Raw genomic sequence first — 26,650 nt, 5'->3', positions numbered from 1 at the left:
TCCCATATCTTGGATGAGCCGCCATGTTGGATGTAGAATAAAATTACATTCGTTTTCGAGTTACTCTCAAAAAGCCCATTCGTTTAATATCCATATTGTAGGACTGCATAGAAAATAATTGTTTCGCCATCTTGGATGGTCGGCCATATTGGATTTAGAGTGATGTCACATACCATATCGTGCATGGTCATCCAAACTAAACGCCTATGCAAAATTTCCTTAAAATTGAGTTCCAAAATTCCACCGTAACATACATACTTACATACATACAGAGCAAGTTAAATAAAAGCTTTTAAAAACCTGTATTTTAGATTGGCAACGAAAATATCCACTACGCACTTGCTCCTCTATTGAAGAAACTGAACGAACGGCGTGAAAGTCATAACTTCCATAATGAGAAGGAAGCTGAATACGCCACTGGCTGCGCTGTCAAGGCGCTCGGACCAGAATTCGTCCTCAACGTCATTCCACTCAGAGACGGCGGCAAAATAAACATAGACAGAAGTTGGCTGCTACCCGTACTCAAAGAAAAGATCACAAACTCCAATTTGAAGTTTTTCGCCACAGAAATTTTGGATATGGCAACATTCTGCAGAAAGAAGGCTAGAGAGTTAGCAGAGGCGAATGATATACCTGGGTCCCATACTTATGATCTCCTCTGCAACCAATTTTGGTCGCTTCTACCGAGTTTCTGCAACAACCCTAAAGGTATAAAAGATAACTTCAAGGTTTTAGCTCGAGTACTAGGTAACGTGTTGAAAGATAATCCAGAGTTTAGGCTATCCGTGATGCAGGCTTTGAGGAAGTTGATCTCATGTTCAGAAGAAAATGAGGAGGATAAAACGGAATTGGGGCGGTTCGCTAAGAACTATTTGCCGATTCTGCTGAATATCTACATGTCGCCGGCCAAAGGCAGTTCGGCTGAGGGACAGAGGCTAGCAGCTTTGGAGACTATACAGGTAAGTGTTTTTTTAACGTTCTTGGCTTCTCTTTCAGAAATAAGAAGTTCGTAAGAAGGGTATAATTTTTTTGTCAAAATAACTTCTCTTTCATAAATATACGAAGAACGAAAAGAATTAATGGTATTATATTCAGTCGATGATAAACCTTAACCCAGACCACTGTATGTCTAAGGGTGGGTTGCACCTGAGGCGTAGTTAAGGTTAAAGGTTATCGTCAAATAATATGGCGTCCATTATGGACTTTTACTAGGGATATGACAGTTCATTTGTTAGCAATCCACCCTAAGTTACCTTTGTCTTAGTTACTTACCTACGAATAATAAAAACTAAGGAAAAGTAACTCCGTCAAAAAACATGCTCCACAATACTTGTCAAAAAAGTGTACCATTTCAAATTTAGGTGACCTTGAGCGGTACTAGGCTGACGTTACATGACAGATCAAAAGGAACCAAATTTAGCCCGGCCGTGTGCGGGGTGGCGGTCCGGCGAAATTCAAATGTTTCTGATCAGAATTCGGACAATGTGCGGCCGGGCATAAAACGGTAATAGTATGGGAGTTACGATTCCTTTGTTTTTATTATTCGTAGTTACTTACAGTAATAAAATAAATAAAAAGCCTTTATTTCATAGACGATTATTACACTAAGAATAAAAAACTAAATATGTAGGAATTAAACTAATTATTAATCATCCAGAACCCCTCCGCGGGTGAAGGCCTCCTCCAGAGATGCCCACTTTTCTCTATCTTGGGCTATGTTTGTCCATCGTGGCCCGGCTATAGATTTTATATCGTCTGCCCATCTTTTAAGCGGTCTGCCTCTGTTACGCTTACCGAGCGGGCCATTCCATCGTGTCACTCGTATGGTCCAACGTTCATCCGACAATCTGGCTAAATGGCCGGCCCACTTCCATTTTAATTTATGAGCGTAGCACAAAGCATCCGTTGCTTTTGTTTCCTCTCTTATTTTTGTATGTCTAATTTTTTCAATTCTTCTTATCTTTAACATGCTTCTTTCCATGCCTCGTTGGCATGTAATAATTTTTCTCTTTACTTTAGCTGTGTATTTCCATGTCTGGCAACCGTAAGTTAGACACGGTAGCAGGCAGCTCGTCATGGTTTTTGTTTTTATGCTAACTGGTAAGTTACTTTTGAAAATCTCTTTGAGACTCCAGTATTTATTCCAGGTCAGTTGAATACGTCGCTCTATTTCTGAATAGTTGCTGTCTTTTCCGAAACTGATCTGTTTTCCTAAGTAAACATATTTATTTGTGTACTTGAGTGCTTCGTTGTCTATTTTTATTATTTTCTCCAAGCTATTAGTCATGATCATTGTTTTGGATAAATTCATCTCTAAGCCCACCTCTCTACCCACTACATTAAGAGATTCTATCATGCCCTGTAGTTCAGATACTGACTCAGATAGAAGAGCCAAGTCATCGGCAAAGCGAAGGTGGCTTAGGTATTTTCCGTCTATATAGAGTCCTGTAGTTTTCCAATCCAATTTTCTTATGATCGATTCTAGGATGGATATGAACAATTTGGGAGATATCGGATCGCCTTGTCTTACGCCGCGCTTTATGGGGAAATTCTGACCGACTCTGTCCAGTTTTACTCTGCCAATGTTGTTGTCATATAAACTTTTTATAACATTTATGTATCCTACCTCTACTCCTTGGTCTATCAGCGCTTTCCAGATACTTCTATGTGAAACTGTGTCAAAAGCTTTTTTGTAGTCAATAAAAGCTACATATAGAGTTCTCTGTCTCTCTTGGTATTTTTCAATTATTTGCTCCAGGGTGTGTATGTGGTCGATAGTAGAAAAACTTTTTCTAAAACCTGCCTGTTCCACCGGTTGTTCACTTTCAAGGGTAGCGCTTATTCTTTGGTTGAGTAGATAAGAGAACAGCTTGTATAAGCAAGGGAGTAGGCTTATAGGTCGATAATTTGCTATGTCGTAGGGGTCTCCTTTTTTATAGATAAGAATTATATTTGATACCGACCATTGTGATGGAATTTGAGAACTCTCCAAAATTCTGTTGAAAAGGTTAGTGAGGGGTAGAGCAAGTACCGATTTGGCCGTTTTTATTGCTATGTTGGTTATATTATCCGAGCCTGGGCATTTGTCCGATTTTAATTTCTCTATCGCTTGAACAGTCTCTGTTATATGAAATGGTGTGATTTCTTTAGAATACGCGCTAGACCAGTCAATTTCGTCCGCATCGTAGATAACGCGTTCTTGGGCGCTGTAGAGTTCTTTGTAGAAGTCTGTTGCAATTTTAATAACATCTCTGCGACTGTTTAGCACTCTACCCCCGCTTTTCAGTCCGTCTATCCAATTTTTACTAGTTTTCAGCTCTTTAAAGGCTTTCCTAGAGCTTCCTGTCTGGGAGAGGTGTTTCTTGATATTTTCCAATCTGTACTTTGTGTAGTCGTGTTTAATTCGTTTGCTAACTAGTTTGTATAGTGCTGTAAGCTCATTTTTCATTGATCTTGTCTTATGTTTAGTATTTTGAAGTATGTGCCTTCTTTCCATTAGCGCTAGAGTATTATCTGATAGTATTTTGTGTCTTTTATGTTTATTTTCTTCCGGTGGCCGAGCGGACTGGAGGCTTTGAGTGATAGCATTTTGTATGAGGTCATAACACGTTTGAATAGGGATATTTTCTTGTCGATCTAGTGAGTTTTTTAAGTAGGTTTTAATACACTCTTTGTATTCTGTTATCCCCTGCAAGGTATTTAATGTAGAGTTCTGAGTGTTATTAAAACTAGAGCGGCTCTTTTTTTGTTGAGATAGAATTATGGTTGCTCTAACAGGCCTGTGATCCGATGAATAATTTAGGTTTAGTACTTCAGAGTTTTGAACGATGCTAGGTTTGTTTGTCAGGATATAATCGATTTCGTTTTTATATTTTCCGTCTGGTGAGCGCCATGTCCACCTCTGTTTTGGTTTTTTTATAAAATATGTATTGATAATTGCCATTTTGTTCTCGAGAGCAAAGTTTACCAGTCTTTGGCCTCTTGGATTTCTTTCTCCGTAACCATTTGGCTTCATTATTAAATATTCGTCGACTCTAGGTTTACCTATTTTTGCGTTAAAGTCGCCCATGATTATTAAAGTATTATATGAGATTTCCATAGCTCTGTACAAGTTCTCATAAAATAGTTCAATGTCGCTATCACTTGCTGTTTCAGTTGGAGCATACACCTGGATAAGTGTCATTTTTTTACCATTTACGGCTATGTTTAGTAATGCAACTCTATCTGAGATCCCTGTGAAGCTCTCTATTATATTTTTGTGACATTTTCTTATAAGAAAACCAACTCCATACTGTCCTTGAGTGACTCCTGTGTGGCATAGTATATAGTTCTCGTACTCTAATATTTTTGTGCCCAAGCGACGTATTTCTGATAAACCTATTATATCATAATTTATATTTTTTAGCGATTCCGCTAGTTCTATCAGACGTGCTTCGGACGAAAGCGATCTAACATTGTATGTAAGTATAAAGAATTTATTTTTTGTGCTACTGTTCTCTGGAGGGTTGTGGTCGTAATCTTCCAGGGTGACCAGCCGTCTTGGAAGATGTTGTTTATTTTCTATACTCAAATTTATAATATTATTTGTTGCAGAGGGGGGCGATAGTTGCTAGAACGTTTTGGCTGACTTGTTGTTGTCTGAAGAGCTGGGAGAGTTGTTCAGATCTTTGTTGACTAAGAAGTTGAGCATGCTTGGCTTTCCAATTCCTTCACACTGGCTTAATTTTTTATGCGTTTGGTTCTGTTGTTTATTTTTCTTATTGGCCTGTGTATGTATTGCAGAGTCTGAAGGTGATTCGGGAGATTGGGTAAGTAGTCTCTTGTTGCTGCCAATGGGTTTCCTTGTACCTTGTATAATAAGCTTATCGTACTTGATAAATGCTCGATTACCCTTGTTTTTTTCAGCAACAACCTGTTCTTGCAGCTCTTTTCTTTTTTCTAGTATTTGTTTTGGGTAGTCTTCCGTTATATAGAATGGGGTTCCTTTGAGGGCTTCTCTTTTTTGTTTCAGTATTTTTATTTTTGTGCCGAGTGTGGAGAATGAAGTCATAATTGGGCGAGGCTTTTCCCCTTTTTTTCCAATCCTACTAACTTCACGAATGTCTCGTTGGTCCAATTCTAGAGAAAAATATTTCATTACAAAATTAATAATGATATTTTCGAGCATTTGGTACGATTTTTCGGTTTCTTCGAGGCCGAAGAAAATAACATTATTTTTTCGAGCCTGTTTTTCTAAAAAATAAATTCGTTTTTCCTGATTTTCCACTTTTTCTTTGAGGTCCTCGTAGTTTTCATTTAAAACATGAAGTTTTTCTTCCAGAATAATGTTTACATTTTGTGTTACTGTTTCTGTTACATTTTTAGCGCTTTCTATAATTGTATTTTTCTGCGTGTCTAATTCGTTCTGAATTTTGTTAAGTGCTTTCATGACTTCTTCCATCTTAATTTTGGTATTATAGTGCCCTCTCGCGTAATTTTTTACGAACTTGATCGGTACACCAATTGATCACTAGTTTGCTAGTTGTTATTTTAGTTTCGACAATTTCTACTAGATGGCGCTGCTGTTGCAGTCAATTTTGCAATTTCATCGTTATATTTTTGGTGACTTTCTTTATTTGTTGCAGTTGTTTGTAAGTAGTTGCACTATATCACTGACACTTTTATATTAAATTCTTCCACAGTTCACTTTTTGAAGAAAATTGCTATTAGTTCAGTTTTAACCGTTGTTTACTTGAATAGTTTTTACACTTGTTATTAGAGTTAATCGCTTTATTTAGGCAAAGTCCACAATATATGTTGGTTAGCACTTCACTATAATCCCAATATAACGTTTTTCACAATTAAATAAACACTTTTTATATTTTTAAGACCGAAGAAAACTGAGAGACGTAAATCAGCTGTTGCACACTAGCGCCCTCTCAACTTACAGTACCCAGGCAATATATTGAAAGAGCCAGAACATAAGAAAGTTTCTTCAAATTCTAAAATAATATATTTTATCAGGATAACCTTTTATTTTACAGGTATATCTAACAATAAGTGACCAACAACTAAGAGAAGAACTGTTTTCGAATGCTCTACAACAGTTGGAAGCGTCCAAAGACAACCATTTCCAGAGAGAATCTATCTTAGACGTCATACGACTGCTAGTTCTGTATCAGAACAGCAAGAGAATAGCAGAATTATTCGACAAATGGGTGTATCCCCTATGTGAAACTGTTCTAGAAGATCCAAAGAAGTTCAAAAAGACAAAGAAAGATAAAAATTCGATGGAAGAGGACGCGAGTGACAAAAAGGAACTCAGGTATAAAGAAAAGGCAAGACTTTTGGAAATGGAACACAAGAAAGCGTATCGTATATTAGAAGAAATATTTAAAAGTGACAAAGAAAGTTGTAAAGAATTTTTAAAAGATAATTACAAGAAGATTAAAAAGTTACTGATGTCGTCGTTAAATAAGGTAGCAGATAGCAGTAAGGCAGCTAGGTTAAGGTATGTTTTTTTTAAAGGTAGTACATAAATCTATCTTTAAACTTTTAAACTTTTAACTTACCTTTTTTTAAAATATATAAAATCGGAAACTATAACTACTAATATGTTGTAGATTTTTTTTCAAGTTCTGTTTGACTAAGAAAGATGTTTGCTCATTTTATTTTCTTCCGACTACGCTAAGACTTGTTGTTTTTTGTGTATGCCTGTTCTATGTAATATGTATGCTTTACACTAGATTCTAAACGATTTGTCACTTGCTCTTTTTTTTGTTTTATCGACAAAAGTAAATGGTTTTTTTTTCAGATGTATAGAGCATTTAATAAACTCCAACTCGCACTTGAACGCTGAGAGCAAGCTGCTCAAGAGCGCCATAGCGGAGTCGGTGGTGTGCACGAAAGACATCAACTCCAAATGCCGGCAGTGCGCATTCAATGTTATTAACACAGTCGGCAATGTGTTGAAGACACAAGACGGAGGTAAGTTTCTTTAATATTTCCTACCTGCGGTTCGCCTTCAGTCGTATAAAGGAGGGATGTCCCGGATCTAACAAACACAGGACTCCCTCCACGACCGGCCGGTCTACCTCAGAAGGGACCGGACTTCCACCAAAGTTATGGAACGCTTCGGCAAACAGAAGCGTTCCCCTCGGCGCCGGGACTGGCTAAGCCGGGGAGGTTCCCATCCTCTTCCGGAGCCCCGTTAGACGAGACTTAGGAGGTTCGCATAGCGTCGCCTCTGCAATCCCCTGTCCCGCGGAGCGGGACAGAGAGGACGATCCCACCTCTCTGCCGCTCCGCCGGCCGGACCGATATATACCGACGCACTTAGCTATGTGGGTACCGCCACACATTCGAGATATACTAGATCTCGCTTCGCTCCCCCTGATCGCTCGCCCTGATTAATATTTAAGGGGGGCTGCCATGAAACAAACGTGATATTTGATCAATTTTTGCTCTTTAAATTGAACCCTTCGTGCGCGAGTCCGACCCGCACTTGGCCGATTTCACATTCTCTAAAATTGATCTCCAGGTATGAAAGCCTTCGTGGATATGATGGTGACGGGTCTCTCGGCCCCTCTGCCGCGTATAACGAGCGCGACGCTCCGCGCGCTGGCGTCCGCACTGTACAACCACTCGGAGGACATGGGGCTGGAGCTGGTGCAGGAGCTGCTGGAGAAGGTGGTGCAGCAGATGATGAGCAGCAACAGAGAGGTGGTGGCGGCTTCCATGAGCTTCCTTAAGGTAATGTTTTTAGAATCTTTGTAACGTCGCGCGGTTTTCGGTCGTTTGTTATGCTGTTGTGGCTGCTGTTATTCAATTAATGAATGAATGAATATGCTTTATTGTGCTCAAAATGTACAAACATAATAAAGAAGTTACAAGAACTGAGCATGAGCACAAAGGCGGCTTTATCGCTATGAATATATTATATCTGTTTGCCATTAAATATATTACTTAATGGCAAACAGAAATAAGTCCATACAATATAGCATACATAAAAGCCTTACATATGTTAGTGAAGTTAGATTCACACAATTTTAATTGATCAAAATAAATAAATAAATAATTCATTTTATTTATTTAATACTTAAGTCATTCAAAGCTTAGGCGACTATGGCTGGTAACAGATTAATTGTTATATAACAGCTCTCTTATTCGTAGTACAAATACCAAAAATAAGAGAGCTATATAAAGAGTTACATTTCTGCTCCTATAGCTCTTGCTTTCAGATAAGAGCCTATTGTATTAACAAATGTTTATACAATAGGACCTCATACACCACTTATCTATAGCATGTTTTGTTTCTTTCAGGTCTACACAAAAGTATTACCATCAGACGTCCTACTAGGCAGTTTACCTATCATAATTAAAACTTTATCAACGATGTCGGACGATTGCAAGCGACATTCGCGTTTGGAGATAGGCTACTTCCTGACGCGGATGACGAGGAAGTTCGGAGCCGACACAGTCGAGAAGCTGGTGCCGAGCGAGGATGTGGTGATGCTGAAGAGGCTCCGGAATATCAGGAAGATGGATAACAGGAAGAAGAGGATGAAGGATGGCAGGTAAGTTATATGTTTAATTTTTTATTAATGACAGGTCTCCTTTGAACTTCAAAATCGCTATAGTCTTACGACTTTACATATATAATAAATGCTTGCCTTTCTTTGCTGTTTTCGAATTGCAGAGCATATTGCGACTGTGGCGCGAAATGACGAAGTGTGCTAATGCTCAATTGAAACGTGAATTAGTTTGTTTGAGAGTGCTTAATTGGGCGAAGCGTTGCTGTAATAGAAAAGTTGATTATGCCTCAAAACGCGCTTTTGAGGCATAATCAACTTTTGCCGCCTTATGACGCCTGCAACTCCGTTGCGCCAAAATTAGTTTATCGCGTAGGAACCGTACATTTTTCCAGGATAAAAAGTATCCTATGTCCTTTCCCGGGACTCAATGTATCTCTGTACCAAATTTCAGCCCAATCGGTTCAGTCGTTTAGGCGTGAAGAGGTAACAGACAGACAGACAGATAGACACACTTTCGCATTTATAATATTAGTATGGATTTATAGCATTAATTAAACTTAACGTTCAAATCGCGTAACAGAGAGCAAGACGAAGATTCGGGTTCGGAATTCGACGTGAAAGGCACGTCTAAGACACTAGAAGACATTCTCAAAGACTCCGACTCCGAGATGGAGTATTTGGAGGAGGAGGAGAGGCCGCGGGCGAAGGCCAAGACGAAGAAGAAGAACCAGGCCTGGATCCAGGACGATCCGGACAATATCGTGGACTTGGCTGATGTGTCGTCCGCTAGGAAGATCACAGGTTAGTTGCACATATTTTTAGGAGTACAGAAAATATAAGTCCCCACACCGCTTTCGGTGACGGTGGCTGATTTCGTTAAACCAGGCCAGGTACGCAGGAGTAATTTTATAGTGCTAAGTTGTGTGCGCAGTACACAGGAGCACTCTCTATTCTTTTAATCGATAATCGATTGACTTGATTTGTTGCATCGACCCATCGCCATTTGTGTCTATTCGCTCGAAATAAAAATATTTTTATGCACGGGACCGAGTTAAGAGTACATAGCAAAGGACATGTTTGAATTTCTATAAAATCGAAATATATCTTACTTCTACTATGTGTGCCTTTTACAATCATTACTTAAATACTTACACCTTATAAAGATTAACAACTCGTTTTCAGCGACGGACCCGACACAAAAGAAAGTAGTAGAGGAGAAATCTCAGAAGAAGAAGGACGGCGGGTTCCGCACTGCGCCCGATGGCAGACTCATCATCTCCGACGAGCCGTACGACGATGATGATGATGATGAACCCAGACCCAGTGGGGATATCGATACCGATACTGATGATACAGGTAAGGGTACCATAGACAAAGTGTTCCGCAAACTTTTTGTGTTAAAGGTACAGCTAGAAAAATTAAAATTTTTGGAGGTACCGTACACCACAAATTAATCAACATTTTAAATAATAAAAAAAAAATTGATTTGAAATTAATCAGCGTGTACGGGGGTGCTCTGTTCCCAATTCTCATTCCTTTCGTTGATTGTCCTGAGATGTTGCATTTTTTGGTTCTTATAAACTAGGGATATGTAGGTACGATGACATTCTCTACGATCTCACTAAAATGCCGCTGCATGAAAGACAACATGCCTACCAAAAAGGCAAATCTACCTAGACGGAATGGACTCGATTGATTGGATTGATAGAGCAATTGAAGATAAAGAGATTGCGTTATGTGTCTTCCTCGATATTGAAGGCGCATTCGACAACACTTCAACCAGCTCTATCACAAATGGCCTGGCTTCAAAAAATATAGATCCAACAACTAGGAAATGGATCAAAGCCACGCTCGACAATAGGGTAGCCTCATCGACTATTATGGACCTGACACTCAAAATCAGGCTGACACAAGGTTGCCGACAAGGAGGTGTGCTGTCACCCCTGGAATGATCCCTGGTAGTGGATGAGCTACTAAGGGAACTGAACCTCATAGGTTACTACGCTCCTGACGACCTGGCGATTATGGTGGTGGGAAAATGCGCATCGGTGGTCGCTCTAAGCATAATCTAATGCAGTCAGCACTAAGAGTCGTCGAGGATTGGTGCCAAAGGGTCAAGCTAACAGTAAACGCTGGTAAGAAGGTCTTGATACCTTTCACCAAAAAGAGGAAGTTGGAGGGACCAAGACCTTGGGGAAAACTATAAAGTTTGCTGTGATGTCAAATATCTTGGAGTAATCCTAGACAAAGGACTCGCTTGGAATAAGCACATCGAGTATATTACGAAAAAGGCAAGATGTGCTCTGGGTTCCTGTTGGAAGCTTGTCAGCTCTAAATGGGGTATTCGGCCGAAGGCAATGCTATGGCTATATACAGCCGTAGTGAGACCGATAACCACATATGGCTGCGTAGTGTGGCATAAAAAGGCTGAACAAGTAAACTGTAATAAAAGACTAAACAGCGTACAAAGTCTGGCATGTCTAATAATCACGGGTGCACTCTCGTCAACACCCACCGCTTCCCACGAGGCCGGCCCTGATCAACTTAACCCCGCTTCCTCTGCTTGTTCAGATGGAGGCCAAAAAGGTGGCTCTCAGGGCCAGGACGGCGGGCAGGACGAATTGGTTCTCCACCCCATTTCGACAACTGGAATAGTCTCTCAGTGAATCACCTGTCATGGCCATGCCATCAGATGCCATGATCAAGGTGTATAGCTTTTCGAAGCAATACCAGGTTTTTATACCTTCCAGGGAGGACTGGGAAATAAAAATCCCAATCGATGTCCGCCCTAGCGACATAGTTTGGTTCACGGATGGATCAAGGAAAGACAACCGTGCGGGAGCCGGATCCTACGGAAGTACGGAGGCAGGCCACCAAAAGGCAAATACTCCTGTTTGGGGGAGTTTGCGACCGTGTTTCAGGCTGAAGTCTTCGCTATCCTCGGTTGTTCACTAGATAGCCTGGAGATGGCCCTAGTTAGTAAAAACGTTTTTATCTTCTCCGAAAGTCAAGCTGCACTTAAAGCACTGACTGCCGCAAAAGTCTCGTGCAAATTAGTTCTGGAATGCGTTAAACATGCTGGGAAGGAACAACAACATCCGTCTAGTATGGGTCCAGGGCCACAGTAACGTCCCCGGCAATGAAAGCGCTGACGAATTGGCTAGGCTTGGGGCCGAGAGTCTCATATATGGTCCAGAACCAGTCTGTGGTATAACTCCCAGGACCACAAAGCAAGTGCTCAAGGAATGGGGTCACAGACTATGCAGGAAGCAATGGGCTGAGACCCCTGGCCTTGAACACTCCAAGGCACTAATTCCTGACTTCAACAAGCAACAATCAGAATTAGTGCTCACCTTGGGTAGGACCCAATTAAGAATCCTTACCAGAAACCTAACTGGGCACTGCAAGCTCAACAAACACCTAAACAGAATGGGTATTTGTAGCATAACGACTTGCAGATTCTGTGAGGAGGAGGATGAAACACCTAGGACAGTCGAGGAGAAGGTGAATACCTTCTCCGCGACTGCCCTGCTCTACTACAGAGCAGGAACAGGCACCTTGGTCGCCACGAATACTCGTCCACGGAAGAAATTCGTGGCACCAACCCCAACCATATCATTCAATTTATGAGCAGTATTGGGTTGGGGATGATACTCTAGTTCGAAGGAGCCTCATGGGTCGCAGTGACGTCAGGGCTACAGCGACCTGCCTTCTTTAAAAAAAACCGATGACATTCTACGATAAATTTTCTTTTAATCAGTACAGTCAATTCCTCAAAAAATAATTTACATTTTGGATTATGCACAAAAATATTCACAAAGAAATTAAAAAATATTTGCAAAAAAATTAAAAATTCTCTAAAATCAATAATTTTTAGTTGCGTCTATCTTCTCGCAAGCCAGCGACATGTATGATCAATGATGTAACGAACAGAGCTAGACGAATTGGCGGCTAATCTAATCTAATAAAAAGAAAAACTTGAGAGGTGTCAAGGGACACCCGGTTGGAACGAAGTTAAAGTTTATTATTTCTTATGTACTATCATAGAAGTTGATTCCTAGGCAGATGGGGGACCTACGTAGTTTGTCAAATCGTGTTACGTCAAATCCAGCCGACAGATTACAATCAAAGACTTCTATTTAAACTGAGGTAGACATGCCATACTCTACGAAATGACATTTGAAAAGCAATCCTAAAACAATACACTCAAAACATTACACACACAAACAAAAATGTATCTTCGTAGTCAAGGGCGAGATGCCAATATTATTTTGTAACAAGAGTGACAAGGATGGTATATGGTGTTCGGTATAATACCGAACGCAAGCGTAAGGGAACATACCTATACTACGTGACCCATTAAGGGACGGGTCTTCAAAATACTACGCTCGGTCACAAGAGGGGGGAGTGGGTCTAGAGTTTTGTCATGTAGTCAATTTCGACGCGAGAAACGTCATACGAATTTTTTTTCTCACAATTTAATACTTGACACTGGCATTTATTATGGTTATTTATATGCTATAGCCAACAGCCACTAAAAAACAGGCACTTCTGTCACTTGTCAGGCATTTTGAAGTTTGATGAAGCTGTAAAGCTTGGTGATCATTTATTATATTTGGTGTTCGATTACAATTTGAACTACAATCGTGACTAAAATAGCTAGTATGTGCCATCGAGGAAATTGAATCCTAAATCCTAGGTAGTTGACAGAACAACGTCATGTAGTCGGATCATATCAATTCAATGTTAATTTTGATCTGTCGGTTGGGTTTAACTTTAAACGCGACCAAATAACTTAGATCCGCCATCTGCCTAAAAATTAATTTCTCTGATTGTTCTATTGTAATTTTAGACTATTATTATATTTTTATTTTTTTTAATCTAAGAGACTCGTTACACTGGGGCGCTTGCCCAATGCTCATACAAAAGTAAAAAAAATTTTTTGCTCATTCAGCGCTGCTACTTTCACAGTAAAATCACAATAAGGAACACGTACACATCCTAAAGTATCACATAGTTTTGTTACACCTTATATAGCATAAAATATAATATTATCTTAAATATTGGGTCTCAAGTATATTTTCTTTTTGGCAAACTATTGGGTATCAAAGTATGGTTTGGTGATCGTTTTTTATTCCCATATTTAACTAAGTAAGTAGTAATAATTATCTATATATTTATATTTAATACGCAAGCGAAAAACTTTGTATCACTTTTGACGAAAACTTTTGGGAAACGTAGGTAAATTACATTTTGCACAGTTATAGTTTATATGGTGAAGGAGTGCATCGAGCTAATATTATTGTAAAATTATGATTTTATCATACATTTTTTAAACAAATAAAACATTACACACACTACAACACACACACTAGGAAAGATGACAGATTTTTGAGTGATAAGCCTATACATACAAATTATACTCTTTTATTTATGGTTGAAGTCTGTTGAATCAAATCAAATCAAATCAAAATTGTTTTATTTCTGAATAAATTTAAAATAAATGTTTTCAGAAAGTCCTACATGATGCCTACCACCGGTTCGGGAACTAACCCGGCGAGAAGAACCGGCGTAAGAAACTCGCACGGGGCCCACTTTTTTACCAAAAAAAGTGAGAAAAAATTAATCTTTTAAAATAAAGTTTACAATTTTGTAACTAAATATTATATACAATATCCACATACATAATTGTAAGTCCTATAATAATGAAGAAGTAGCCTTGCAAGAAGCCATCCTACTCCCAAGGTGTGCCATCGTTTATGAAATCATTGACCTTATAATAGACTTTGGCACACAAACGTTCTTTAACTACTTTTTTAAATTTATTAATGGAAAGATTTTGAACATTTTCTGGGATTTTGTTGTAAAGGCGTATACATTGACCTTTAAAAGATTTACTGACTTTACTAAGTCTGATCACCGGCATATCTAGCTTGTGCTTATTTCTAGTATTCCTAGAGTGAATGTCACTTTTAACTTTAAATTTAATTATATTTTTTCTAACATATATTACATTATCCAAAATGTATTGAGAAGCAACAGTTAGAATACCAATTTCTTTAAATTTATCTCTCAGAGATTCTAAAGCAGACATTTTATAAATAGAACGTATGGCTCGCTTCTGCAGCACAAATATTGTATTAATGTCGGCAGCGTTTCCCCATAAAAGGATTCCATATGACATCCTACTATGAAAATAACTAAAATATACTAATCGTGCCGTATCTTCGTCAGAAATTTCCCTAATTTTTCTGACTGCATATGCTGCAGAACTGAGCCTACCTGCAAGATTAACAATGTGAGGACCCCACTGTAATTTACTATCAAGTGTAATACCTAAGAATACAGTGTTGTCTACCAAATTCATCTTCTCATCATTTAATACTACATTGGTTTGGACTTGCCTAACATTGGGCAAAGTAAACTTTATACATTTTGTTTTACTAGAATTTAAAAGTAAGTTATTAACATTAAACCAATGTACTATTTTTGAGAGAGCACTGTTTACCTCGTCGTAGTTCGACTGTTGTCGCTTCACTTTAAAAATAAGTGAAGTGTCATCAGCAAAAAGCACTATCTCATTATTATTATCCTTAACTAGATAAGGTAAGTCATTTATATAGATGAGAAAAAGAAATGGGCCTAATATAGATCCCTGTGGGACACCTAATTCTATTTTGGTTCCTTTGGACCTTTTACTATTAACCTCAACCCTTTGAGTCCTATTTTTAAGGTAAGAAGTCAAAAGGCTGAGAGCAGAGTCTTTAATTCCGTAGTGGCGCAATTTCCTGATCAATGTAGCATGCTCAACACAATCGAAGGCTTTGGAGAGATCGCAAAAAACACCTAAGGCATCCTGCGACTCCTCCCAAGCCTCAAAAATACTGCAAAGGAGTCCTATACCAGCATCCGTTGTGGATCGACCCTTAGTAAATCCGTATTGATTATCATGTAATAAATTATTAGAATTAAAATGTACTAGTAATTGTTTTAAAATAATTTTTTCAAATATTTTACTAAAGGTCGGTAGAATTGATATAGGCCTGAAATTCGTGGGATCCGATTTAGTTCCGGCTTTGAATAAAGGAACAATCTTGCTATGCTTCATTAAGTCAGGAAAAACACCATTTTTTATACAGTCATTGAAAATCATTGCTAAATGAGGAGCTACGATGTCAATTATTGATTTAATAATTTTTGTGGACATGCCCCAGAGATCAGCAGTATTTTTGATACTCAACAATTTAAAGGTATCAATAATATCTCTGGGGTTAATTTCTCTAAACTTAAAATTGACATCACATTCCTTTACATTGTCTCTGAGTAGCTTTTCGGCAGCTTCAGACGAAGAATTTAAATTTTTTGTCGTTGAGACCGGAATGTCAGCAAAAAACTTTTCAAAGACCGTCGCAACTTCTTGATCATTAGTAATCTTTTTATTTTCAAAGTATAGTTCAAAATCAGAGCTACGACAGGTGACATTTCCAGTCTCACCCGCTATTACCTGCCATGTTGTTTTGATTTTATTTTTAGAGTTTTTAATTTTATTTTTTATATATAGGGCTTTAGCAGCTTTACAAACTTTTCTGAAGGTTTTTGAGTAGTTTCTAACATATGCTTTAAATACTTCACTATTGTTAATACACCTTTCATCATATAAGTCATATAATCTTTTCCTACTTATTTTTATTCCTTTTGTTGCCCAATTAATAAATTTAGTTTTTTTATTACTGTTTCTAACCGTTTTAGAAGTAAATATTGAATTAAATTGAGTTCTTATCACCTTAAATAATTTATTAAAAGCTTCATCAGAGCTATGTGAGCTGTCCAATAAATGGATATTTGAATTTAATTTACTTCTAAATTGCTCAATACGTTTTGTGGTCACAGGAATAAACACAAGATTTTTCTTCGCATCACTGTCACATTTGATATTAAAAGAGGCTATTTGTCCACAGTGATCAGAACTTAGCTTATTAATTATTTCTTTTTTGTCTGGAATAAGATTAGTAAATATATTGTCAATACAAGTGGCTGTAGTCTCACAGACCCTAAAGGTTGAAAGGTGACAAATTGAAAATGTAAATTATATCTTTTTTTTTATTGAATCTTAGATACAATTAGACAATGCTTACACGGCTAGTCTGAGATCAGCTGAGTCCCAGAGACAAGAGTTGAAAAAAAAATGATAAAGTCAAATATTTTTTACAAAATATAGGTAGTAGTCCTAATGTCGTTGAAACTAAGGTCAAATTTCGACCATTGGGCGATATCTAGTTATTATAAACATGCAAAGAGTGTTTGTTATAAATAATTTAATAAACACAAATATGAGTCAAGTTATTTTCATTTGCTAGATTACTCTTTCTACTTACAAAATGATTAAAATGATTCTTGTCAATACCACGTGAACAATTGAAGGGGTCTTGACTACGTGTGGTCACCAGGGGGAGCGGGGGAGTAAAAAAATCTTAAAAAGTAGGTCACGTAGTATGGGTATGCTCCCTAACTCCCCGAAAGATCGTAAATAAACGTCCGCAAGTACTGACTGCAAAAAAGTCTATTATAAATTAAGAAAAAAAATTCGTTATTAAATATAATGTTTTTAATAATAATATTAAAAACATTATATTTAAACGTAAGCTACAACTTACAATTAACTGGTAATTAATAGCACGCCCTTTGCAGGTAGCAGATAGCAGATTTCCTGTTGCCATCCGGTAAAGTGAGAAATTTAAACCAAAAAAGTACTTTACCTAGTTACTTTGCATAGTAACGAATGGTACCATCGAGGAAATTGATTACTAGGCAGTTCACGGGCCTACGTCATATGAATTATGTCAATTCAATGTTAGCTGTCATCGGTCGGATGGGTATGATAAAACGCGACCAAATTACTTAGGTCCGCGATCTGCCTAGGAATCAACTACACTGATAGTACATCGTTGAATTGCGGAAGACAGTGAACTAAACACTTTTGTTACGCTCCTTCGCTGGGACTGCACCCCTCTGTTCCTATGTTTGACGATTTGGTCTGTTATATTTTATCAGTGGAGTACAACAACAACAACAACATTGAAGTTAATATTGAATATTTTATCCTTTGTTTATGTTTTTCTTATTATGGCGCTTCGGCTATATAACCATGGCAAGTGTCAAATAAGTAGCGGCAAAACTATGTTCTTGTACCAATTTTTAGCATCGATTTTCTATTTAGTAAAGTCCAAAGTCTAGTCAAAGTCAAAGTAAAAGTCAATGCAGTCAAGGACTCAAGTCGGTCGATTCAGTAAAATGGTAGAAGCTTTACTAAAACTTTCGATGGTGTTTAGAAGGGAACACAAAAGGAACGTTTCTGGAAGTTGTATCAGTGGCCTATACTTGTGCATGATAATAAATATCCAATGGTTAATATTTTACCAATAAAACACATTAAAAACCCAGAACAATCTTAGGAAATTAATAAAAACACATTAACGTCACTCTTTCACATTCTAGGCTAAACTCTTCCTTCGTTTATGTCCTAAAAATTTTTGACTTAAGCATGTTAGCACCTTATTTTATTTATTTATTTAACTCAGGCATCTTGGCCCATAGCATAAATACCTTATAGACTAACATACATACAATTATACTAAAAACTAATACTAACACTAAAACACTAAACACGTATTGTCTGCGACGTGGGGCGCGACGTATTCGGAAGTCGTCCTCGGAACCTCCTTTAGACGACTCCGATCGGCCAGATTTCCTCCTCGAAGGTCGGTAGATGGTGCGTCGGGACTCTCACCACAAAGGAGCTAAAATTCACTTTGTGGCGGGACTCCAAGCGCTCGAACCTCAAGACGAAGGTTATGACTACCACAGACGCTACGGTCTACCGGAGGGGTCACATGCAGGTATGCCTGCGCAGGTGTCACTCGAAAGAATTGATTCTCGATTTTGCGCCGGTCGAATGCGCAGGTCCAAGCAACTGCACAGGCCTATTCCCATTTCCCACACACATTCCGATTTACTTGCGCAGGCATACCTGCACAGGTAGACCTCTCCGGTAGACCGTTGCGTGTATGGCTAACATTAGACTGTTTTTAATTGTTTATTATTGTTTTTTTCTAGTTGATTTGATCTGTTATATTTTATCAGTGCAATAATATTTTAGTTACTTAAATTTTAATATTTTATTCCTTTGTTAATGTCCTAAAAATTATATTCAATAATCCCTATACCTACAACTAAATAATATGATTTATTCAAACAAGAACCTCTTTTATGCAACATACCGTGCATGGTCGGTAGACTGCCGATTACCTAGATATTCTGCAGATTGTCTAGTAATGTAAGAATAGAATCAATTTTTTGCACTTTAACTTACTCACCCAGAAAATCTGCAGAATACCGCGTGAATTTTCACTCTAACTGGCTTACGTAAATTAACGGTAACATATACAAACATACATACATACATAGCCTGTGAGACACATAACTCTTACTTTTTGCTTTGTTGTAGCCAGGTAAAAATTATTCATCTATTGTGAACAACTATGATAGTTACCTGTGAAAGTTAAGGCCTGAAGATTTATTTATATTATATTTTTTACAAAATCTTTTTATTTTTACACAAGATAGCATTTTGCCCTTTGATTACATTAATTAGTATCTGAAAATAAAACTAAGTTTGTTTTAAAAATTTATTTGCTAACCGTACACACTCGCATACGACCGTCGCGTACAGCGCGCCAGTGAAGACTGACTGTAACGGTGTGAATTAGCTCTATTGGAACGGCGGACAATTTGGTGCGTATGGCCCGTCTACATCAGTTTAAATAGAAGTCTTTGATTACAATTAACATTGAATTGACATGATTCGACCAAATGACGTTGGTCTGTCAACTGCCTAGGAATTAATTTCCTCGATGGTACAAAAAGCCTGTATACATTCAAATAAAACGTCACTACACCAAACTGTTCAATGCGAGAGAGAGAGAAACACGCGCTACCACCTACCACACGGCTAACGACTATAGCATTTTTGCTATAGTTGTAAGCGCGCAACGCGCGATAAAGAACTTCGTTCCAAAAAATATGAAACATAGTAACTTTACAGTTTACACTCAACATATTATCTGTAATCTGTATCATAACATATCTGTATCTAGTTTTTCCGACACCTAACGTAACTGTATTTGGTTATTTATTAGTGTCTGTATCTATGTAGTTATTTTCAACCATATTTTAACATTTCAGACGACGAAGAAGACAAGAAGCCGTCTAAACTCCTCAAGCCCGGCGCCAAACGGCGTTACGACGACATACTCAGCGTGAAGAGCGGCCGCAGCGCGCGAAGCCGCGCCTCCACAGCTACGGTCGGCTCCAAATACAAGGCCGGTGGCAAGGGTATTCACAGGTATGGAGTTTGAATCATGGCCGGATTTATATTTTTAGGGTTCTGTAGCCAAATGGCAAAAAAACGGAACCCTTATAGATTCGTCATGTCTGTCTGTGTGTCTGTCTGTCCGTCCGTTCGTATGTCACAGCTACTTCTCTCCGAAACTATAAGAGCTATACTATTGAAACTTGGTAACTTGATGTAGTCTATAAAAAAATATTAAAAATGTTGGGGGTCCCCATAGGCACAACTCTACGAATGATAAAAACTAAGGAAAAGTAACTCCGTCAAAAAACATGCTCCACAATACTGGTCAAAAAAGTGTACCTTAGGTACACATTTCAGTACATTTGCAATATTTAGGTGACCCTGAGCGGTACTAGTTTTTAATATTCGTAGGCACAACTGAAACAAAAAAAACATCTAACCTATGCGTGTGTAATCTATGGATAGGTCTTTAAAAACCATATTGAGGATTCTAATATCATTTTTTTTAACCTCAATAGTTTGCGAGAGAGACTCTTCCAAAGTGGTAAATTGTGTGTCCTCCCCCCTCTAACTTCTAAAGTAGGGGTATGATAAGTCTAAAAAAATATATGATGTACATTACTATAAAAACTACCAACGAAAATTGGTTTGAACGAGATCTAGCAAGTAGTTATTTTATACGTCATAAATGGTAAACCTTAAATTAACTTTCATTAAATCAACTGAAATATAAAAAGAAATGAAAAAACCTTTTAATTTCATTAACTTTCATTAAATCAACTGAAATATAAAAAGAAATGAAAAAACCTTTTAATTTCATAAAAATAAACCTTATTGCTCCTGCGGAACCTTTCATGGGCGAGTCCAACTTGCACTTGGCCGGTTTTTAATATAAAAATATTTTGTTTCCCAGGCCTCTCGGCTCAGCAGCATCAGTGGTGTCAGTCGGCTCGGAGTACAAGTCCAAGAAGGCCAAAGGTGACATCAAGAAGAAGGGCAAACACGACCCCTACGCGTACCTGCCGCTCTCCAGGAAGAACCTTAATAAGAGGTAAAATTGTTGATTTATATTACATCTTATATCTTTAAATTCTTGTATATATATATTTAATTGGAATCTCGGAATCGGCTCCAACGATTTTCATGAAATTTAGTATATAGAGGGTTTTGGGGGCGATTAATCGATCTAGCTAGGAATCATTTTTAGAAAATGTCATTTTATTCGTGGTTTATCGAATACCGAGCAAAGCTCGGTCAAATAGCTAGTAAATAACATAACACAATAATATATTCTTTAGACACCCTACCAATTATACACACTTCTAAGTTCTAAGTTTTCCGCAACATCATTGTGCCGAAAATAAGCGGGAACCGTGCCTTTTCTCAAAACTAAAACTATCCTATGTCCTCTATTATGGATATAAATTATTATTATTATTTGTTGCTTCAACTGTCGCACTCTGGAGACGAATATTAATTAATTATGTCAAAAGACATAATCCCTACACAGTGCCTACACATTATTATCTGTTGAAAACTTTTTATTAAATTGAATTTTAATCATCATTAAATTTCTTTGAGTGCAGATGTTTAACTGCTAGCACAAGTAAACTTAATAGTTACTAAGTATTAAGGAAACTGTTTATACAATACAACAAATACATATTTATAATTTACAGGAAAAAGGCCGGCAACACGAAACAGTTCAAGGGGATAGTCAAGTCGAAGACAAAAGGCGGGAAAATATCCAAGAAGAAATAGACTGTACAGTGTAACTTATATTGTGACTTATTTAAAATCAAATAAAACATGTTATAATACTGGCTGTATATTTATAACCCCACCTTATTTACGACTGTAGCTATATGTATTCTGTGACTATAGTAAGAAAAAGTTGAATGGTTTGCAGCCATTTGATATAATAAACACAGCAGATCTGGTCATTGAACATCCAGATACACTTATTTTGATAGAAATCTATCGGTACTTGTCTCTTACCAAGGGCATCGCCAGGGGGGGCGGGAGGCAGGGAGGGGCAGCTGCCCCCCCCCCCCCCCCCCCCTAGAGACTAAAAAAGTTGCCAAATATAATGCAAACAACGACCACTATAATATTAAAATCTGGTAATAGATGTAAGGCTCGTAGTACAAGTGAAAAGCTTCATGTGCTGTCGACTTTACCTACAATTCATACCTACTTTTCTCATTTATATAGAGAGTGAGTAAAGTATGAATTGTAGACTGTTGTAGGTAAAGTCAACTTGCCCCCTGCGCCATCGGCTGGCGACGCCCTTGTCTCTTACTAGCGTAAGAATTTAACGCTATCTTCTTTTTACAAATCCGCGAAACACCAAAATAAAAAATTTATGTTGTTTTCGCGAGCGAGTGAAAGGGACGAGTAGTGTAATTAGGACTTAACAAACTTTTCCAATGTACCAGGCAAAGATAGCAGTCCCCTTGTAGCAGGCGCGGTAGCCCTGAAATTTGGGGGAGGGGGGGTCACTCACTAGTCACTATACATTTTTTTTTTTATCTGCGCCCTCGGAGGGTTCTGGGTTGACAGCTGTCTAAGGTGGGACGCAGTGGTGGTTAGGGGATAGCTAGAAATTTTATTGTATTATTTAGCAACATTTTGAGATTTTTCAATTTGAGAATCCTTAGATTTGGGAGGGGGGGGGGGGTCATGTCACCCCCCCCCCCTTCGGACCGCGCCTGCCTTATAGACTATTGTACATTCTAAAAATAAATTTTGTGAAAATTATACCGGAAATACTGGTGCATGCATCATCCACTATCCAGCCAGATGTTTCAACAAGGGCCTTCTGACAAATATGGATAGGTATTTCATAGAGGTACCTGGTACATACCACATAAGTACGGCATACCATTGCCTGAAAAAGGATCGTCACGTACCTATTTTGTAGCGAGAATAATTAAAATTCTCCATATTAATATTATAAATATGATGAATGTTTGTTCGTTTTTGTGCCTTTTGACATTCGCCCATTTACACTGAAACCGCTAACAGATTTTGATAAAATTTTGTAAAAAAATCAATTTTACAGGAGTCCAAGGTGGTATACAGTATGAAGTCCTGGAGGTGACATAGGATAGTTTTTTTAAGAGCTTATACTATCCTAACTGCTGGCGAAATGTGGCGAGATAAACTACAAACCAGCCCTAGTAGACAAGTGGCAAGCGATTATCGTAAACGCTAACAAAATGTATGCGATTTGACATAAGTCATTGCTTCGCTAGCGAATACTAATGTCAAATCCCATACATTTGTAGCGTTGGCGTTTACGATAATACTCGCTTGCCGCTTGTTATAGGTGGCCTACCCTACCACGTTAGAACAAGACAGATAGAAGACCTTGTGGGAGGCCTTTGCCCAGCTGTGGGACAGTATAGGATAATTTTTATCTCCGAATAATGCTATAAGCATATTTTAATATTATAAAGCGGAATAGTTTGTTTGTTTGTTTGAACGCGCTAATCTCAGGAACTACTGGTCCGCTTTGAAAAATTCTTTCAATGTTAAATAGTCCATTTATCGAGAAAGGCTATAGGCCGGCTATATTTTATCACGCTAAGACTAATAGGAGCGAAGAAATAGAGGAAAATGTGGAAAAAACGGGGGAAAAAAATTATTTGAAAGGGCTTATCTTATCTCACGAACTACTAGAGATTTTTTTCTGTTATTTGGATCAGATAAGAAGTAGACCACGTGAAGGATCATAGGCTTTTTTTGTGGACTAATTTTTTTGTGAAATATCTAATTTACGCGGGCGAAGCCGCGCGGAACGTCTAGTATTATATAGCGGAATAGTTTGTTTGTTTGTTTGAACGCGCTAATCTCAGGAACTACTGGTTCGATTTTAATAATTCTTTCAGTTTTAGAGGACCGGTTGGTCTCTCTAAGAGTTCACTAGAGGTCGGAGGAGTAAAGAGTAAAACTCGATTTACTGTGGTGAACTGAAGTGCTTTATTGAACAATATGTGCGGTTTATATACAAAAATTTTACATAATTATTATTATTCTAAGTCTGTACAAAAGTTAAAAGATTAATTTCTATTGGCTGTTACACATTAGAGAGAGACATAATGAAAGGGATAAGAATATTTACAAAACATGAAAGAGAAAAAAATCGAATAGGAAATATTTACAACGTAAATATTATTACAGAAACTGGCCTGGCTCTCACCCGCGCAACCCGTGTTCTTCGTGCTCCGTACGTCGTAACCGTCCCGCGAGTTGTGCGACCGTGCCGATCCCGTCCGAGCGTCACCGCCTGTGGATGCAGTGTTTAACCACCTGTGGATGCAGTGCTGAAACCTGGGATCGCAGTGACAGGCTTTCGTAAGCCCTTATAGCAGCCGACATATCCTGCCGCTATTTCTCGCGAAATAGTGGACGGATTGTCGCCTTGCTGGGTGCTGCCCTGTCCCTGATCTCCAGCTGGAATTTTATTTCGGCGTTGGGGTCACGGGGAGCCAGCTACCCTGAGTGTGCGTGTAGTATTGTGGCGACGTGAAGTACACTCAGTGCAGTGACCACCAGACCAGTACGTGAGTACACGCCTTTTTTTAAAACAGTAGTGACTAGCTATGCTGCTGATATGTGACAGTGACACTTAGTGTTGTGCTTCTTTTGTGAGGGCCGATCGCGAACCGCGGCCTATGAGCCGCGACCCGCGCGGCCGCTCCCGCGACGCCTCGGGATCGTCGTCCCGGAGCACGACCTCATCGAGGTCCAGCTCCCGTTCGGCCCCCGAACGCGTGCACCGCCTCTCCCGGCATATACGAAGTGACGCAGTTGCTTTGTATGCCGGGAATCAAAATCACCGCCTGGCGAGGGAGAGGAAACCCCGCCCAGTGTCACCGCTGCCAACAATTCCGGCACTCCAGCATGAACTGCCACCGGCCACTGACCTGTGTGCGTTGTGCTGGAGAGCATCTTGCCCGCGACTGCCCCGTACCCCGCACCGAGAGGCCGATGTGCGCCAATTGTAAAGGGCCGCATGCAGCCAACAGCAAAAAGTGCCCGGTGTACATCGCCGAGGCGCGCAATAGGCAGGCTGGCACGGTTTCCAGAACCGGTGCCGCCCGCCCTACCCGCCCTAGCCACCCTGACACTGCACCTTCTGTCCCGGAGCAGGAGATACCCCCGCCCCCGCCTACCGCCACTTCACTCATGGCGGAGGCCAACGACCCCACCCCCCGCCGCACCTCTTCGACGGCCCAGGAGCAGAGGCCGAAGAAGAAGAGGGTGCGCATCAGGAAGAGGGTGAGGTCCACCACTTCATCGGCTGCGCCGACTGACTCCGAGTTGGAGATGTCGGCGCCCCCCGCTTCTGACCGCGAGGACACGGCCGTGGCTCACCCGCGGCCACAACGCCCACCGCGCACCCCACGCACTCCGCGCGCCCCGCGCCCCTAGGGCGCCTGAGGACGACTCCGCCGCTACCAGGGCCGTCAGAGGCGCTGCCCCCGCAGCCCCCGCGACCGCCCCCGCACCCGCACACCGCTAGCCCTCACGCGGGCGTACCCTAAGGGCCTCCGATATCGGCGATATTGCTCGCCCAGCTCGCACTCCCGGCGCCCCGATGCCCGCCCAGGGGCGTACACCGACGGGCCCAGACAACCTTGCAGGGTTGTCAGTTTTTCAGCTCATCCAGCAGCTGCTCTTCCTGGCCATGGACGCCTATTCTAGGATCCAAGCCGGGGAGGATACCCTGACAACCCTTCAGCAGGCATTCCCCGCAGCAGCCGCCATTATCACCGCCCTAATTTCCCAATGGACCCCAACGCCCCAAAGAGCCTAAGAGTGGTCCATTGGAACGCCAGAGGCATCCGGGGGAAAAGACCGCTGCTCCTGCACCTCTTGAGGTCCTATGAGGTTGACGTCGCCCTCATCGGTGAGACTCACCTCTCCCCCCGTGATCGCCTGGCCTTCCCGGGCTATCATACATACAGGCAGGACTACGTAGACGGATCTGTTTCCTGTCGAGGCCTTGCTGTCCTCGTCAGACGTAGCCTGCTTCACCAGCGTCTCCCGGATCCGGAGATTGCCTCTTTCCACGCGCTCGGCGTCGAGCTTATGCTTGGCTCCACTGCCACGCACCAGTACGCGTGCTACAAGCCCCCGCATATGCGGTTGGACCCCTCCGAGATCCACCGGCTCCTTTCGGAAGAGCCGACTGTGATCGCGGGGGACCTCAACTGCAAGCACCCGGGCTGGGGCTCGCGTACCACCAACCGAGACGGCAACCGCCTCTTCGACGACGCTGAGCGCGCAGGGTACAGCGTAGTGGGGGTACTTATGGGCCTACCCACTACCCCGAGTGCCCCACCCACTCACCGGATGTACTGGACGTCGCCATCATCCACCGCCTCCCGGGGAACTTCGAGCAGGAGGTCCTCGAGGAGGCCTACGGCTCTGATCACCTCCCAGTGCTGGCGATTGTGAGCGCCGCGCCCGTGGCCATTCCGCCCGTGACTGGGAGGTATTTTCCCAGTACCTCCACAACTCTACCCCCAATTTTCCGGTGGTCTCTGCGGAAGACGTGGAGAACCTTACGCAGCAGATCACCGCCTCCATCACCACCGCTATGGAAGCGGCCTCTCAGCCAGCCACCAGCCACAGCTGGAAGCGATACGCTTTGCCGCGCCACATAGCCGCTCTTATCCAGGAGAAGAAGCGGCTGCGTAGGCGCTGGCAAGCGACTCGTTGCCCTCAGTTAAAGACTGAGGTCAACCGCCTCACC

General features: G+C 40.4%; 1 protein-coding gene and 1 long non-coding RNA gene across 2 annotated transcripts in view; one reads left to right on the top strand and one right to left on the bottom strand.

Moving 5' to 3' along the window:
* LOC121727715 (RRP12-like protein) overlaps positions 1–21,704 on the top strand; it is a 29,610-nt gene extending 7,906 nt beyond the window's left edge. The window contains exons 11-20 of the mRNA XM_042115694.1: positions 312–959; positions 6,024–6,490; positions 6,794–6,966; positions 7,520–7,731; positions 8,302–8,555; positions 9,094–9,314; positions 9,696–9,869; positions 19,755–19,914; positions 20,798–20,935; positions 21,564–21,704. Of these exons, the coding sequence (XP_041971628.1) occupies positions 312–959; positions 6,024–6,490; positions 6,794–6,966; positions 7,520–7,731; positions 8,302–8,555; positions 9,094–9,314; positions 9,696–9,869; positions 19,755–19,914; positions 20,798–20,935; positions 21,564–21,645 (2,529 nt within the window). The 3' untranslated portion in view covers positions 21,646–21,704. The remainder of the gene's footprint in view (positions 1–311; positions 960–6,023; positions 6,491–6,793; positions 6,967–7,519; positions 7,732–8,301; positions 8,556–9,093; positions 9,315–9,695; positions 9,870–19,754; positions 19,915–20,797; positions 20,936–21,563) is intronic.
* Positions 19,500–26,339, bottom strand: LOC121727716. The gene is made up of 3 exons (XR_006035714.1): positions 25,876–26,339; positions 20,959–20,960; positions 19,500–19,510 (listed from the first exon to the last, which is right to left on the bottom strand). It is a non-coding gene; the product is annotated as an uncharacterized LOC121727716 (long non-coding RNA).
* Between the last annotated feature and the right edge of the window lie 311 nt (positions 26,340–26,650).

Source organism: Aricia agestis, chromosome 6 (assembly GCF_905147365.1).
Source record: "Aricia agestis chromosome 6, ilAriAges1.1, whole genome shotgun sequence".
Classification (NCBI taxonomy): Eukaryota; Metazoa; Arthropoda; class Insecta; order Lepidoptera; family Lycaenidae; genus Aricia; species Aricia agestis.
Note: the sequence above shows the minus strand (reverse complement) of the source record. Positions and strands in the feature narration are given on the sequence as shown.